Source organism: Oncorhynchus keta, chromosome 28, assembly GCF_023373465.1.
Source record: "Oncorhynchus keta strain PuntledgeMale-10-30-2019 chromosome 28, Oket_V2, whole genome shotgun sequence".
NCBI classification, from domain to species: Eukaryota; Metazoa; Chordata; class Actinopteri; order Salmoniformes; family Salmonidae; genus Oncorhynchus; species Oncorhynchus keta.
The window spans coordinates 58,301,752-58,317,677 of record NC_068448.1 but is presented as its reverse complement, the minus strand read 5'-3'; the positions used below and the strand labels follow the sequence as shown (position 1 = coordinate 58,317,677).

General features: G+C 44.7%; 1 protein-coding gene across 1 annotated transcript in view; it reads left to right on the top strand.

Moving 5' to 3' along the window:
- The window catches only part of rsu1 (Ras suppressor protein 1), a 36,569-nt gene extending 20,653 nt beyond the window's left edge, over positions 1-15,916 (top strand). The window contains exon 9 of the mRNA XM_035741657.2: positions 15,202-15,916. Within this exon, the coding sequence (XP_035597550.2) occupies positions 15,202-15,304 (103 nt within the window). The 3' untranslated portion in view covers positions 15,305-15,916. The remainder of the gene's footprint in view (positions 1-15,201) is intronic.
- The last annotated feature ends 10 nt before the right edge of the window (positions 15,917-15,926 follow it).

Sequence of the window (15,926 nt, the reverse complement as noted above, 5' to 3'; positions counted from 1 at the left end):
GTTTGTTTGTTGCGTTTGCCTTGCAGCGTTGCCTTGCCTTGCGTTTTGTTGCGTTTGCCTTGCAGCGTTGCCTTGCAGCGTTGCGTTTGTGTTGCGTTTGCCTTGCAGCGTTTGCCTTGCGGCGTTTGCCTTGCAGCGTTTGCCTTGCAGCATTGCGTTTGTGTTGCGTTTGCCCTGCAGCGTTGCGTTTGCGTTGCGTTTGCCTTGCGTTTGCCTTGCAGCCTTGCGTTTGTGTTGCGTTTGCCTTGCAGCGTTGCGTTTGTGTTGCGTTTGCCTTGCAGCGTTGCGTTTGCCTTGCAGTTGCGTTTTTGCCTTGCAGCATTGCCTTGCAGCGTTGCGTTTGTGTTGCGTTTGCCTTGCAGCGTTTGCCTTGCGGCGTTTGCCTTGCAGCGTTTGCCTTGCAGCATTGCGTTTGTGTTGCGTTTGCCCTGCAGCGTTGCTTTTGCGTTGCGTTTGCCTTGCGTTTTGGTTGCTTTTGCCTTGCTTTTGCGTTGCGTTTGCCTTGCTTTTGCGTTGCTTTTGCCTTGCTTTTGCGTTGCGTTTGCCTTGCTTTTGCGTTGCTTTTGCGTTGCTTTTGCCTTGCTTTTGCGTTGCGTTTGCCTTGCAGCGTTGCTTTTGCCTTGCTTTTGCGTTGCGTTTGCCTTGCGTTGCGTTTGCCTTGCAGCGTTGCGTTTGCCTTGCAGCGTTGCGTTTGCCTGTGTTTCCAGAGCAGTTGCGTTTCCAGAGGCAGTTGCGTTTCCAGAGGCAGTTGCGTTTCCAGAGGCAGTTGCGTTTCCAGAGGCAGTTGCGTTTCCAGAGGCAGTTGCGTTTCCAGAGGCAGTTGCGTTTCCAGAGGCAGTTGCGTTTCCAGAGGCAGTTGCGTTTCCAGAGGCAGTTGCGTTTCCAGAGGCAGTTGCGTTTCCAGAGGCAGTTGCGTTTCCAGAGGCAGTTGCGTTTCCAGAGGCAGTTGCGTTGCGTTCTGTGTGGTGCATACGTTGGGTTTATTGAATGCATGTGTCAAACTGTGTAGACAGCTTGACAGAAATGGCAGCAGAAGGTGAATGATGAACTATTGTTTGCTACATATTCAGATGATGCTGTGTGCTATTTTGCGCAAGACTCTGGCGGTGTGTTCGAAGCGTAAGGCACTGCATCTCAGTGCTAGAGGCGTGACTACGGACCCTGGTTCGATCCCGGGCTGTATCACAACCGGTCGTGATCGGGAGTCCCATAGGGCGGTGGAAAACTGGGCCAGCGTCGCCTGGGTTAGGGGAGGGTTTGGCCGGGGTATGCCGTCATTGTAAAATAAGAATTTGTTCTTAACTGATTTGCCTAGTTAAATGAATGAAGAAAGAAAAAAAAATACTAAACTAGAAGACCAGAGATGCAGTCTAGGTTGAGGCGGCGAAAAATTGGGCCAGTGTCACCTGGGTTAGGGAGGGTTTAGTAGGCCGTCATTGGGAGGCGGACGCAGAACAAACAAAACTTTCATATCCAGCTGATCCTACATCTTCAGAGAGACTCGACCCACACACTGGAACTTATCTTCCTGTGTGTGTGTGTGTGTGTGTGAATATGTGCCTCTGTGACCTGGTGCAAGGACATGTCTGTCTGGGTTTATCCAAAGCTATGGCATCCCACTCTACTGTTGAACTGTAGTAGATTCTGCAAGCATACAATATGCATCTAGGCACTGTGGCGCTCATAGTTACACCTTTTGTTGCAATCAAACCAACAGCAGTTTCTGTCAATCCAAAATAGTACACTTATTTTAGCGTTCCGTTTCCAAAGTGTACGTTTTCTTGAACGTTTCCCTCTGTGTTTTGATAGGCGTATGCTAATGTAGCGCTGGCCACTGACCAACGACAGGTTTGATACACACCAATGCCGTCTGCATCAGACGTATGGTGTTGAAGACTGGCATATATTACTAACGGCAGGTTTGATGCACAATCAATGCTGTCTGCATCAGTGATGATGTTAAACGCTGTGGTCAATGAAAATGCCGGGTACCATAAATCACTACTCAGACAGGCCAAGTCAAACCGGCGTCCCTGCCGCTGAGATTATACTAGACCTCTCGCTTTATCTGTCTCATAAGTCATCTTTATATTTCCTCATCGATTCGCTGATTCATCAAGACAAAAGTGGTGGTGAATGTGCTGTTGGAAACGTCACGGTCTGCTGTTGATACTGGCATTTTTATTTGGTATTGCAGGGGACCGATTGCAAGTGTCACGATCGATGATTGTTCCTGCTAATATTTTGGATTATATAGTGTTTTGTATTTGTATAAAGTACCTCAACTGTGCCTTCGTTTAGTGTTCTCCTTGGTACAGAATTCAAGGCCTCTAGGCCTAAATCTATTATGAGCTGGCAAAGATGCGGCAATGTTTCTTCCTTCCTTGTCAGTCAGCTTACGCCCTCTTCTGTAAAGTGGAAAATACATTTCTCCAAGAGAGAAAATAAGCATTTGCTTGCAGAAGTTCCCGTAGTCGCAAGTCTTCCACAATTTATTGAGATGCCATTCTAGCTTTTTTGTGTTAAAAGGTTTTTTAAATGACTCATTAGCTAGGAGTGAATAGGTTTTGTCTCTTTGAGTCTACTCCGTTGTTACATGGGTTATGCTCGACATGGTGTGCTGTAGCACTCTATGTGAAATCACTGTGAGGTGGATTTTAAATAGGCTATTCAGACAATGTGATCCTCATTCTCTGTTAGTGTGTTAACGAGGTGCAGACTTTGTGGGGGATGGTGTTATTAGTGTACTTTCACTTTACTGGTCCCCGTGTGTGTGTGTGGTGTGTGTGTGTGTGTGTGTCAGTCAGACCTGGGTTCAAATTCTATTTAGGGTTTTGAAATTACTTTCAAAGACATTTTGAAGGTAGTAGTTGAATATTGGAATATATTTGGAAATACACTTGAAATGAGTTGGCATGTATTTGAAAATATTTAAATACACAGTGTATTTTCAAATAGAAAATATATAAATGCTCCCAAATGTTTTGAACCAATGTCTGTGTGGTATTTGGAAAAAAGTATTTATAGGAAGTAATTTGAAAATACTTCAAAATACTTCAAATTGAAGTGCCTGATTTGGGCACATTATTTGAAAATACACAGAAAATAAGTTTTTAAGTAACTAATAATTAAATATGCATGTCTTTGAACCCAGGTTTTGTGTGTGTGTGGGGGGTGTAACGGTTATCTCACATTAGACAGGCGTTAACAGACCTCCGGGTTGTGTCTGGTCTCCGAAGGATTCATACTCACAGCAGCCTCCTTCTCACTTTCCTCAGTGTCCTTCAGACACCACTACTCAAGACTCACTCTCTATTCCTCCTTCTCTCACTCCCATTTCCCTTCTCTTATTCTGCCTCCATCTAGCTCTTTCTCTCTCTTCCCTTCTCTCTACATCAGTTTACTCCCTAACATGTCATGGAGTTTACTTTCATTGCTTGCTCAGGGATAAGAGTACCAGTGTGCTTTTCAATGCAACGCATGGCAGAAAATGTTGTACTTCTTGGTATGTCCTCTTGAACAAAGAATCCATTGCAGTTGGTACTACACTATTTTTATTTTTTATTTTTTTTATTTCACCTTTATTTAACCAGGTAGGCTAGTTGAGAACAAGTTCTCATTTGCAACTGCGACCTGGCCAAGATAAAGCATAGCAGTGTGAACAGACAACACAGAGTTACACATGGAGTAAACAATTAACAAGTCAATAACACAGTAGGAAAAAAAGGGAGTCTATATACATTGTGTGCAAAAGGCATGAGGAGGTAGGCGAATAATTACAATTTTGCAGATTAACACTGGAGTGATAAATGATCAGATGGTCATGTACAGGTAGAGATATCGGTGTGCAAAAGAGCAGAAAGGTAAATTAATAAAAACATTATGGGGATGAGGTAGGTGAAAATGGGTGGGCTATTTACTAATAGACTATGTACAGCTGCAGCGATCGGTTAGCTGCTCAGATAGCAGATGCTTTAAGTTGGTGAGGGAGATAAAAGTCTCAAACTTCAGCGATTTTTGCAATTCGTTCCAGTCACAGGCAGCAGAGAACTGGAATGAAAGGCGGCCAAATGAGGTGTTGGCTTTAGGGATGATCAGTGAGATACACCTGCTGGAGCGCGTGCTACGGATGGGTGTTTGCCATCGTGACCAGTGAACTGAGATAAGGCGGAGCTTTACCTAGCATGGACTTGTAGATGACCTGGAGCCAGTGGGTCTGGCAACGAATATGTAGCGAGGGCCAGCCGACTCGAGCATACAAGTCGCAGTGGTGGGTGGTATAAGGTGCTTTAGTGACAAAACGGATGGCACTGTGATAAACTGCATCCAGTTTGCTGAGTAGAGTGTTGGAAGCAATTTTGTAGATGACATCGCCGACGTCGAGGATCGGTAGGATAGTCAGTTTTACTAGGGCAAGTTTGGCGGCGTGAGTGAAGGAGGCTTTGTTGCGGAATAGAAAGCCGACTCTTGATTTGATATGAGTCTGGAAGGAGAGTTTACAGTCTAGCCAGACACCTAGGTACATATAGATGTCCACATATTCAAGGTCGGAACCATCCAGGGTGGTGATGCTGGTCAGGCGTGCGGGTGCAGGCAGCGAACGGTTGAATAGCATGCATTTGGTTTTACTAGCGTTTAAGAGCAGTTGGAGGCCACGGAAGGAGTGTTGTATGGCATTGAAGCTCGTTTAGAGCATTAGACATTCTGCATGAGTATAGTTCAACCCTACCTTCACCCCACTAAGGTCTCTTCTATCACGATCACTGCTTTCTCTCGGCGTTGTCAATAGTATCCAGAAATTGCTGTGTCTTCAGTCTTCTGTGGTTTTCTGAAGCCCCAAACCATAGTGCAGCACCATTATTATACTCATCCGTTTAGGCGTGTGTTTTAAGGAGGAGGGTATGGACTGTTAAGTAGTGACCGCTCTCCTCTCTTCCCTTCGTCCTTCTTAGTTCTTCAAATTAAGTGTGTGTGTGTGTTGTTTTCATTTCTCAGTCAGCTCTGGACAGCTGTGCAGTGACGAACGCTAGCCACCCTCTCTTATCAGCAATCATTAAGAGAAGAGAGAGAAACGGAGCGAGAGATCTGTTGTGTGCGAGGGAGCAGAATTTGAGTTTAACATGTGTTAATGCTTTATGATTATGCCATGGCTTTCCCTTCGCCGCTGTCTGTCTGTCAGTCTGCCAGTCCGGCTGCCAATTATTTCTGTCAAGTTAACAAGCTCCGTATGAAATATGCATGACAGGTACACACACACACACACACACACCTGCTGTGAAACTACTACTTCTGGCTTCAGCCAGAGACTGAAGTTAAATAGGCTCTAGGTGTATCAGTTAAAAATTACTTTAAACCTATTAGGAAGTGTTCTCCTCAATGCTGTGTGGGCATTCGGATCATTAGGAACCAATCAGGGTTTGTCTGGTCTAGACACAGGTGCTCAGCACTTTACAAACCCACCCGCTGAGTCTGCCATCTAAATGGTACCCTATGTAATGCACTACCTTTGACCATAGGGCAATGGCCGTGTCAGTCACGTGATATTTAAAATGACGTGTTTTTAAACCATAGACCTCTGTGGAGTTGTTATCTTTGTAGGACTTTTGAGTTTTATTTTGAGTCCGACCTCAGAAAGTACAATGAGAGAGGCAAGGTGATAGATGTTATCATGTGTTGATAACTCTGAATTCAACTAACACATTAGTGTCATAACGGCACAGTAGGAGAGGGGAGGAAAATCCTTTGCACTAAGCTTCTCTCTGGTGTAGCTAACTAACATTGCCCCCCTCCCCCAACACACACACACACACACTTTACCTTAGCATATTTTATCAGGCGATTCTGCATGGCTAGCTAGCCCTAGTTCGTTAATTCTGCTGAATGTGCTCAGAAGAGTTTTCAGACTTTCAACCTCCGAGCTAATTATATTCATGCATTAATGAATATGCCCGCCTCGCTGACATGGGTGGACAGGGGCCCACTGGCTACTGGGTACGGCTGCCATTTGGGTCTTTACTCCCTCTGTGACTAGTATGTGTCTGGAGCTAGTAGTGCAGCTGTCGGTGTATGAGGCTGGTGAAATGGCTGATGAGCTAGTAGTGCAGCTGTCGGTGTATGAGGCTGGTGAAATGGCTGATGAGCTAGTAGTGCAGCTGTCGGTGTATGAGGCTGGTGAAATGGCTGTTGAGCTAGTAGTGCAGCTGTCGGTGTATGAGGCTGGTGAAATGGCTGATGAGCTAGTAGTGCAGCTGTCGGTGTATGAGGCTGGTGAAATGGCTGTTGAGCTGTAAGTAAACTTTGTCAATCTCAGTACGGACTGAAGCAGTCAGTGATAGTTGAAACCTGAATGTCCAAAATCGACTGTATACTCACAGATCTAGAGTTTTCCCATTAGAAAGAAAAACACTTCTCTTCTGTGAAGAAAGATGACCGTGCGGAGGAGGACACTGAAGACCTGGCGTGTTATTGTCTTGTAGTGGCAGATTGCAGATCGTTTTCCATACTGTCCTACACTATACAGACCCTGTATAGTGTATAACCACAGTACATCAGACCCTGTTATGGTATATAACCACAAACCACAGGGATAGAATAAACTGTCCAGCTCCCTGCCTCAGCCTAAATCCATAGTGACAAGGCCACAGGAAATCCATGGGGATGCTCGATGAGACTAAATGACAATAATTAAGACGCATGACAAACGAGCTGTGCTCCCAGCCTATGACAGATCTTCCCTCCACTCCTACTCTCCTCCCTGCCTGCCCACATCGTTAGCTTTAACCTTAAGGATGATCGAACAGTATATTGTTGCTGACTGACCAGCCCACTGCTATGCTTACGTGTGGCAACAACGAGGGTAAGAACAATTTGGGATATTCTACCTCTGCTTTTACACAACTCATAGCACCAATGTATTGTAATGCGTATACCCCTGAGAGAAATGATAATTCCAATGACCCTAATGTAGATCCTCGAGTCGTGTATCATTCTAGGCAATTAGTGCAGGCCTACTACTGTGTATATGAGGTTGTTGGACTCTATTTGTGCCATAGAAGTGGATGGTTACTTCGTTAATAATGCATGTTGTACAGAGGCTAATTTGTGTTATTGTTACATCATTGATTTCTCTGATTTTTCTTCCTCACAGGGGCCTCAACCGTGCTGTTTGGGGCCCTCGATTGGCCCCTTGTCTCCATTCATTACGGGAACTGAGAGAAAGAAGGAGAGAGAGAGAGTGGGGAAGAGAGAGCAAAGCTAGAGAGACGAGGCCCCTGTATGTTTGTCCTTTTAATGAGGCGTCTGATTGATAACCTGTAGGAGGCCCCTGGCCACTCAGGGGCCCGTGTTATAGAGCTGTCCTCGAGGCCCGGCTAATGAGAAGTGATGGGACTCCAGTGATCTCTCACCCCATTTGACCTGACCTATAGATACTGTCTTCTCTGAGGTATGCAGATTCCGATGCATAGTACAGAGAAAGGTATACTTGGAAATTTGCATTGACTGTGATATGTGGTTGTTTCCCTCCTATTAACCTTAGTTGAATGTACTGGACTGTAAGTCACTCTGGATGAGAGTTTCTGCTTAATGACAAAAGTAAGAGTTTGTATGTATTTCTAGGCGCCATATGAGTTTGAATTAACTTCTTATAACTATAGCAATTGATAGAAATGGTAGATCTTGATTTCACTCAGAAGTATATTTCCATCTGTAAAACTTATAGTAATGCTATAAAATAACTGTAAAACTGAAAATGGAATGGCCTCCCGAGTGGCGTAGTGGTCTAGTGGTCTAAGGCACTGCATTGCTGTGCTTTAGGCATCACAAAAGACCCGGGTTTGATCCCGAGGCCGTGTTGCCAGCCGGGCGCAACCGGGAAACCCATGAGGCGGCGCACAATTGGCCCAGCATCGTCCGTGTTAGGGGAGGGTTTGGCAGGCCGGGAGGTCCTTGTTCCATCGCACTCCTTGTGGTGTGCCGGGTACAATGCATGCTGACATGGTCGCCAGTTGTACGGTGTTTCTTCCGACACATTGGCGCAGTTGTTTTCCGGGTTAAGCGATCAGTGTGTCAAGAAGCAGTGCGGCTTGGCAGGGTCGTGTTTCATAGGACGCATGGCTTTCGACCTTCGCCTCTCCCGCATCCATACGGGGGTTGCAGCGATGGGACAAGACTGTAACTACCAATTGGATATCACGAAATTGGGGAGAAAAAGGGGTAAAAAAGGACCCCTGAAAAATGATTAAACAAAAAAAATAAAAGTGGAACAGGATGATAAAGGATAGAGCTGGGACGATAAACTGAAAATCTTCGACACTGACCATACTTATCATAGGCATTTTGCAGATATTGTTCCTTACAATAAGCAGCCTATACTAGCAAAATTTATAATGGATTAAGTTTGCTAATATGTGTGATTTGTTAATGGGACAATTGATGGCAATAACTATCAAACTGGTAAAAGGATAATACAAAATATAAATACTTTGGTGTACATTGCTATAAACTTATCGTGTATTTATTGTTATTGCATCAATTTAGGCAATTTATTGCATTTTTTTTTTGTCCATATCCCCCAGCTCTAATACAGAACACCTGATATCAGATCAATGACCCAAGGTGCTGCACAATTATCAAGACAGAGAGAACCTATGGACACACACTGGCAAGTGCTTTGATTATTTAAGCCGTGTAAAATGGAAAATAGAAAAAGCCGTATAAAGGTTCTCTAAGACCACACCAGGACCCATTAAGTTCTCTGTGCTGCTCTCCCCCTTTTAATGGCCCTAAGTCTTCACAAGGGTCCTGTCCAGTCCCCTCTCCACTCACTGCAATGCTATGGGAAATCTTTGTGTTTATGCAGAGACAGAACTGCTGCTGCTGCCCATGTACAGTGGTAACAAGACTCTAGTCGGCCCTCAATGATTTGCGCTGTATGTATGTATGTGTGTTGGTGGCAGGGGGGGGGGCAGTTCTGTGGATATCCCATCTTCCCCTTGGGCTCTGGCCTCTCCAGTGAACAACAGACTGTGACAGAGTGAGGAAGAGAGAGAGGAGGGTGGGGGGTGGGAGGACAGAGCACATGGAGGAGCAGGAGAGAAGGAGGAAGAGGGGAAGTCTCGTTGTAGACTTTCCCATGGGATGGAACGTCTACTTTTTGCCCCCAATATTTTTATGAATATTGCTAGCAACAACAGAATTGACTAATTTTAAATGACAGATCTACAGTAGAAAATAGGACAATAAAACTGCTGGTAAGCTTTCTTGACATGGTCATACATTTTTGCCAACATGGCTAACCAATGTCGATTGACGCACCTGTGCGTCACATGGTCACTTTATTTTGAATGTTGAATAGCTCGCCGTGTATTTATCCTAGAGACTTAGTTTATTGTAGTGGCTGCAGCTCAATCCCGTCTCTCCGCCATTATAAAGTTTGTGCACATGCCATAAATGGCCTTTTTCTACACACAAGAGGTTCCAAACAAGAAAATCGTAATTAAATAGTCTGTAAAACCAAAACCATGTGAGCTTCAAACGGTCACCAAACTAATATGACTCCCACAAACACTACAGCTCTATGACATCCACAAGCTTCACAGCAGTCATCTGAAGGTAACTCCATACCGACTGTCAAAAATAGCAAAAGGCGTCAAATGTGTCCAAAAATAACTAACGTGACCAAAACCTGGGTCTAAACATTGAATCGAAGTTTTCTCATAGATATAGGACAGACACTTCAAAACCTTGTTCCTTTGAGAGATTTTTTGACTCTTTTTTTTTTTTTTTTTTTGCAATTTATGGACGTGTTATTCAATGCGTTTCTATGGGCTATAGCAGTTTAGGTATAATTCAATGTTTCGCCAAAAAATAAATTATACCTGCAGGTGTCTTAAATTTCAAAATAAAATGGCTAAATTGTACATTTTTTGACCATCTTAAAGCAATTCCAGATTTTAGCTCAGTAGATTTTGTGATCTAAGGGATTAGACCTACAGGGGTTATCAAGTTAAACGGCTGCTCTTACACCTAAATTCAATTTATTTTCGCTATGTGGCGCTGTTCGTTTTGCAGCCACGATCCCAGCCATTTTGCCATCAAGATCAAAAATAGCCCAAGAAATAGGGTAAAAAAACTAGAGATTTTTTTGTAAGAAAATTCTCCCCAGTTCGTCTGGTCCCATTGCTGCAACACTCGTATGGACTTGGGAAAGGCGAAGGTCACAACGCCCGCTTAACCCGGAAGGCAGCCGCACCAATGTGTCGGAGGAAACGCTGCGCACCTGGCGACCATGTCAGCGTGCATTGTGCCCTGCCCGCCACAGGAGCCGCTAGAGCGCAATGGGACAAGATCATCCCGGCCGGCCAAACCCTCCCCTAACCCAGACGACGCTGAGCCAATTGTGTGCTGCCCCATGGGTCTCCCGGTCGCGGCCGGCTGCGACAGAGCCCGGACTCCAACCAGGATCTCTAGTGGCACAGCTAGCTCTGTGATGCAGTGTCTCAGACCACTGCACCACTTGGGAGTCCTCTCACGTGGCCCATTATATCGGTATTTATTGGGCTATGTCATCCAATAGGGTACACTTAGTTATAAAGGAGAGTGGATACTTACTTGACTTGAGCTACATTTTGCATAACTGGATGATTCTTCAGAGCAGGATGATTTGCAAGCAGAGTAAAATACATGTGTTATCAGTATTTATTTCCATATTTAGGAAGTTAAGGGCAACTGCACTGTGCTTCAACGCCCATATAACCTAGTCTACAGGCTATTTAATTGAGACCAAACATAGGCGTACTTGATCTCGCACGCCCAACCAAATCTAATAATGGTAGGCTGCTGAACGTAAATCAGCAAGAATTTGGTTATTGGATTTGGTGAATATTGCGACAGAGGGGATTTTAACACACTAGATAATGAATAGCCGACAAAACAAAATACCTTTTCGAAATATTCTTGCATAACTTTGATAGGAGCAGGTAGACATAAATACATGTGTTATCAACATTGATTTCCAGTCAATGTCGGAGCCGAACCCAGCCTATTATATTTAGTTCATTTCCATGGAAAGACAGGCTATTTAAGTGAGACCACGCATAGCTGCATTTGACCTCGGATGCTCCAACAATAGAGGAGAGGTAGGTTACTGAACTTGAGGCAGAATTATCCTATGAGAGTGTGTGAATAGTACGACAGAGGTGCTTTAATACAATAGTTAACACATAACAAATAGAAAGACAACCGTTCTAAATAATCTGTGGCGCGAAGACATATTTTCATCCCAAAGTTGTCTGTCTGACCGCCCACTCCCGCTGCGCAGCATGAAAATGTAGACTTTGCCGCAATGCTCTCTGTCGGGGCCCGCGGGATGCCCTCGGGAAAGCGGCTCTCTAGCCCAGAGCAGAGAAACAATAGCATGCTGTTCAGGTGGCATGATAGAGCATATCTTTGCTGTGTCTCCCTCTTTTCTCCCCCGTGTCTACCCCCTCCCCCACATCTTCCTCGTGGTTCCTCAGTATTCCACTCATGTTCCTCTGCCATGTCATTCCTCTGAGACTGTCAGAAAGAGAGCGGGAGAGAGGGGGCTGGGGATTGATGGATGGAGGGAAAAGGGGGGTTGAAAGGAGGGTGGGGGAGAGCGAGAGGGCGGGATGGCCGGGGGGAGGAGGAGGAATGCTTTGTTGATCCCACCGCAGCTTCCTCTCCCCTTTCCTCCCCTCTACCTCTCACCTCTCTCCACCTCATCAGACCAATGTAAAACAAGACCAATTAACTCCTAAAACAGTGTTGTGTGTCTGTGTACGTGTTTCTGTCAACACTGATCCTTCTGACAAGCCCCGGTCTGATCAGCCTCTATCTGCATGTCTCGATGGGGAATAAACCAACTCTACCACTCCTTCAGATGACTCCCAACAACATCACACACAGCCAGGCTACATCAACTATGTTACACTGTATGACCTCCACACCATAACAGTCATCCTGGTAACAGAGAGCTTATACGAGGACATTCGAGACTGAAAATGACATTTTTCCAATGACATTTGTAAGACCTGATGTAGTCTTGCAAAACCTGCGAGGTTTCAACCTATCGTGCTTCATACTAGATGTAATGCCGAGACCGCCAATGAGACGATATGTTGTTGTCAACGTTCATGATATATTATATCATGCTTTAAGTCATGTTTATAACAACCCAATGTAGGCATTAGTATGCTTTCAAATGAAATGTTACTGTATGTGTTTTAACTTGGGGTCATCTTTGGGTTTCAAAATATACTGAACAAAAATATAAACGCAAAAAATGTCAAAGATTTTACTGTGTTACAGTTCATATAAGGAAATGTGTCAATTTTAAATACATTCATTAGGCCCTAATCTATGGTTTCACGTGATTGGGCAGGGGCGCTGCCATGGTGGGCCTGGGAGGGCATAGGCCCAACCACTGGGGAGCCAGGCCCAGCCAATCATAATTTGTTTTTCCCCACAAAAGGGCTTTATTACAGACAAGTACTCCAGTTTTATCATCTGTCCGTGTGGCTGGTCTTAGACGCTGGTCTTAGACGATCCTGCAGGTGAAGAAACCGGATGTGGAGGTTCTGGGCTGGTGTGGTTATAAATCGTCTGCGGTTGTAAGGCTGTTTGGACGTACTGCCAAATTCTCTAAAATTATGAAGGTGGCTCATGGTAGAGAAATTAACATGAAATTATCTGGCAACACCTCTGGTGCACATTCCTGCAGTCAACATGCCAATTGCATGCTCCCTCCAAAATTTGAGACATTTGTGTCATTGTGTTGTGACAACTGTACATTTTAGTGGCCTTTTTGTACCCAGCACAAGTTGCACCTATGTAAAGATCCTGCTGCTTTTTTCCCCAGCTTCTTTATATGCCACATCTGGCAGGTGGCTGGATTATCGTGGCAAAGGAGAAATTCTCACTAAGAGGGATGTAAGCACAAAGTTGGAGAGAAATACGCTTTTTATGCGTGTGGAATGTTACTGGGATCTTTTTATTTCACCTCATGAAACATGGGACCAACACTTTATATTTTTGTTCACTATAATTAGTGTACTACATTTCCAAACACATCTTTATCATATTGCCCTGGCCTACACCCTAGCAATTGTTCATACAGTTCCTATCTCTCCTCTTTAGTGACTCCCTTGATCCAAAACACTCCATCATTCATTTGGGGGTATTATTCTCCTCAGATTGATTTTTTTCTTTATGACACAATGGATTGTTTTCTCTTCCTCTCTGCATCCCCTTCCTCTAAATCATCCATCAGCGGGGCGAGAGCTACAATTATGCAGAAACAGTGGCTTGTTATGACACTACTGAGTGCTGCGCCCCACTGCATGTTATTGACAAAATGAGTAAACCTGCTCTTTTAAGCAGCTCTCTCCATCAGTCACCCCCCCCCCCTTCTCCGTTCCGCTAGATCCCTGCTCTCTTATATAATCAAACACACGCCTCTTTTCCTCTTGTGTGTGTGTTTCTCTCTCTCTTTCATTCTTACCTGATTTCTCTATTAGTTGAGTAATATACCGGTAAAACAGCATAGGCCATGTGAATGCATTCCAATGGTAATGCTGTGGCTTTATGCCGGAGTCTGGCCCTGCTCTTGGTCATGGTAGCGAAATGGTTTTGATGTCCAAGTAGAAAGAGAACTATATCTCTTAGGACCCTGGTTCTTCCAGACACTGGGGGCCCCCAGGGGCCAGTGGAGTGGCTCCTAGCCCCCAGCCAACCCCCTTCTCCTGGGCCAAAGCACCACGCCTGGCTGGGCAGCAGCTCTGGAGGAAGGGGGGGACAACCCCTTCCAAGCCCCAGGAGGGGGGTCTGACACTGGGCCAAACACAGAGAGATGTGTCTGTAGAGATAGAGGATTCCAGGTTCTTCCATCACACAGTGACAGACGGGATGACAGAATCTAGACTCCATTTTTGATTTGGAGATACTTTATGGATAAGTAGCGGGAAGGAAATTCAAAGGAATGACATGTTGACAAACCATCATTTAAAAAAAAGAAAAATTAAAAGTGCACTATCCACAGTTGAGTTTGGCCACACTTAAACCAACATCTTGGTGTTCTATTTGAAGGTGTGTGTGTGTGGGGGGGTCCGTCATCCAGATGGTTACTGTGTTAACCCTCATAGTAGGGGTTAGTTAGAGCAAGAAGCCACAACAGAATTTTGTTTATGCTGATAGACAGTAAAAATATCGCTCTGTCAAAAGTGAAATATTAACTATCTACATTATTAATGAAAAATGTGTTTGATTTATGCAGCGTGAGTCAGTCAACACCTTTGTGCGTGTGTGTGCGCGTGTGAGAAGCTCTGCATGGCTATATCTCAAATTTCTGTATTAGAATTGAACTTCTTCCATAAAGCTAATCAGACTCTTGACATTTTCCTAATCTGCAATTATAACTATTTCTGAAATGGCACTCTTCATTTACCCTCAACAAGTGGGTTGCAGGCCAGGCAGTAACATGCACTCAGCTGTCTCCTGTCCATCAACCTGCTCTTTACCGTTCCTCCTTTTCCTCCTCCTCTTTACCTCTCTCCAGACAGTTGTTTACAACCTCTATCTTTTCATCGATGGCCTTCGTTCCTTCTTGTTCTTCTCATGCCCCCACTACCCCTCTCCATGTATCCCTCTTTCTCTATCTTCTGCACTCTTTCCCTCTCTTCTCTCTCTCTCTCACCCTCTGTCACTTTGCTCAGCCCCATGGGTGGCTCTCCCTTACAGAGAGTGAAAGAGCAGTGGACTGGAAAGGACTGTTCCTCCCTCTTCCCTTCCCTCTCCTTTTCTCCCTAGCCAGAGCGGCCCAGTTCTAAGATAATTGTCTCTGTGTATTCCCTGTTCTTCTGCAGGATAATCCCCAACTGGGGCTGTTTAGCCTCACATAGATAGTGTTTCCCCATCTCTCTCTCTCTCTCTCTCGCTCTTTCATCTCTTTTGATTATGTCCTATTTATTTAGCCCTGTTTATTAAAAATGGGTATAAATGCTGTAATAACCTTTTAATTAATTGTTAGACTAATAAGAGGTTGAATTAAATACTGTACATGTTTGATACATGAGGAGAATAGTCAGGACAAGAGATGTTGAGCTGAGATTCAGTGTGGCTGTGCATGAATGCATACGTAGAGTAAGTAACAAAAAATCCCTGTTGTTTCTTCTCCTACCACAGTCTGTACGGCCGACACATGCAGGCCAACCCCGAGCCTCCGAAGAAGAACAACGACAAAACCAAAAAGATCAGCCGCAAGCCCCTGGCCGCCAAAAACAAATGAGAGAGAGAGAGGAGGATGAGAAGGATGAAGAGGAGGAGGAGGAGGAGCTGACTGCTTGTTTGCCCCCTTTTTATGTATTTATCAGAGGAACACAGAACTACATTTTATACTGCTCTATGTTCAGGATGTCACGCTAGAGTTAATTTTAGTCCACCATGCATCTTTAACTGCCACAGAGGCCGATTTTATTACAACACCCTTTTAAGCAGACCAAAGGACTGATTCAGTCAACCCATCCTCTTCAAATCAATTCATAAAGCATCTTTTATTAACTTTTCTCAGACAGTGTGATTTTAAACCATCAGCAATTTGTTTCTTAACTTAATTTGGAAGATAAATCATTTCCCAAGCCATATGTGTAGTGGTGAAGTCGTTACACAGGTTGACGGGCTCTGGCCCCTGTGGTCCCACAGTAACTGAATTAGCTTGTCCTGGTGGGGGAGACTATTGTGAAACAATGCTAATTTGTGTAGCTATCTGCCGACACAAAACGCCTTGTAGAGTAACCACCAGAGAGACGGCATTAGCTTCACCCCGCATTTGATTTGATCCAGCTTACCAGAGAGCGAGCGAGACGAGGGGGTGAGGGGAGGGACGCCGGGTGAGGGAGGAGAGTGGGGGG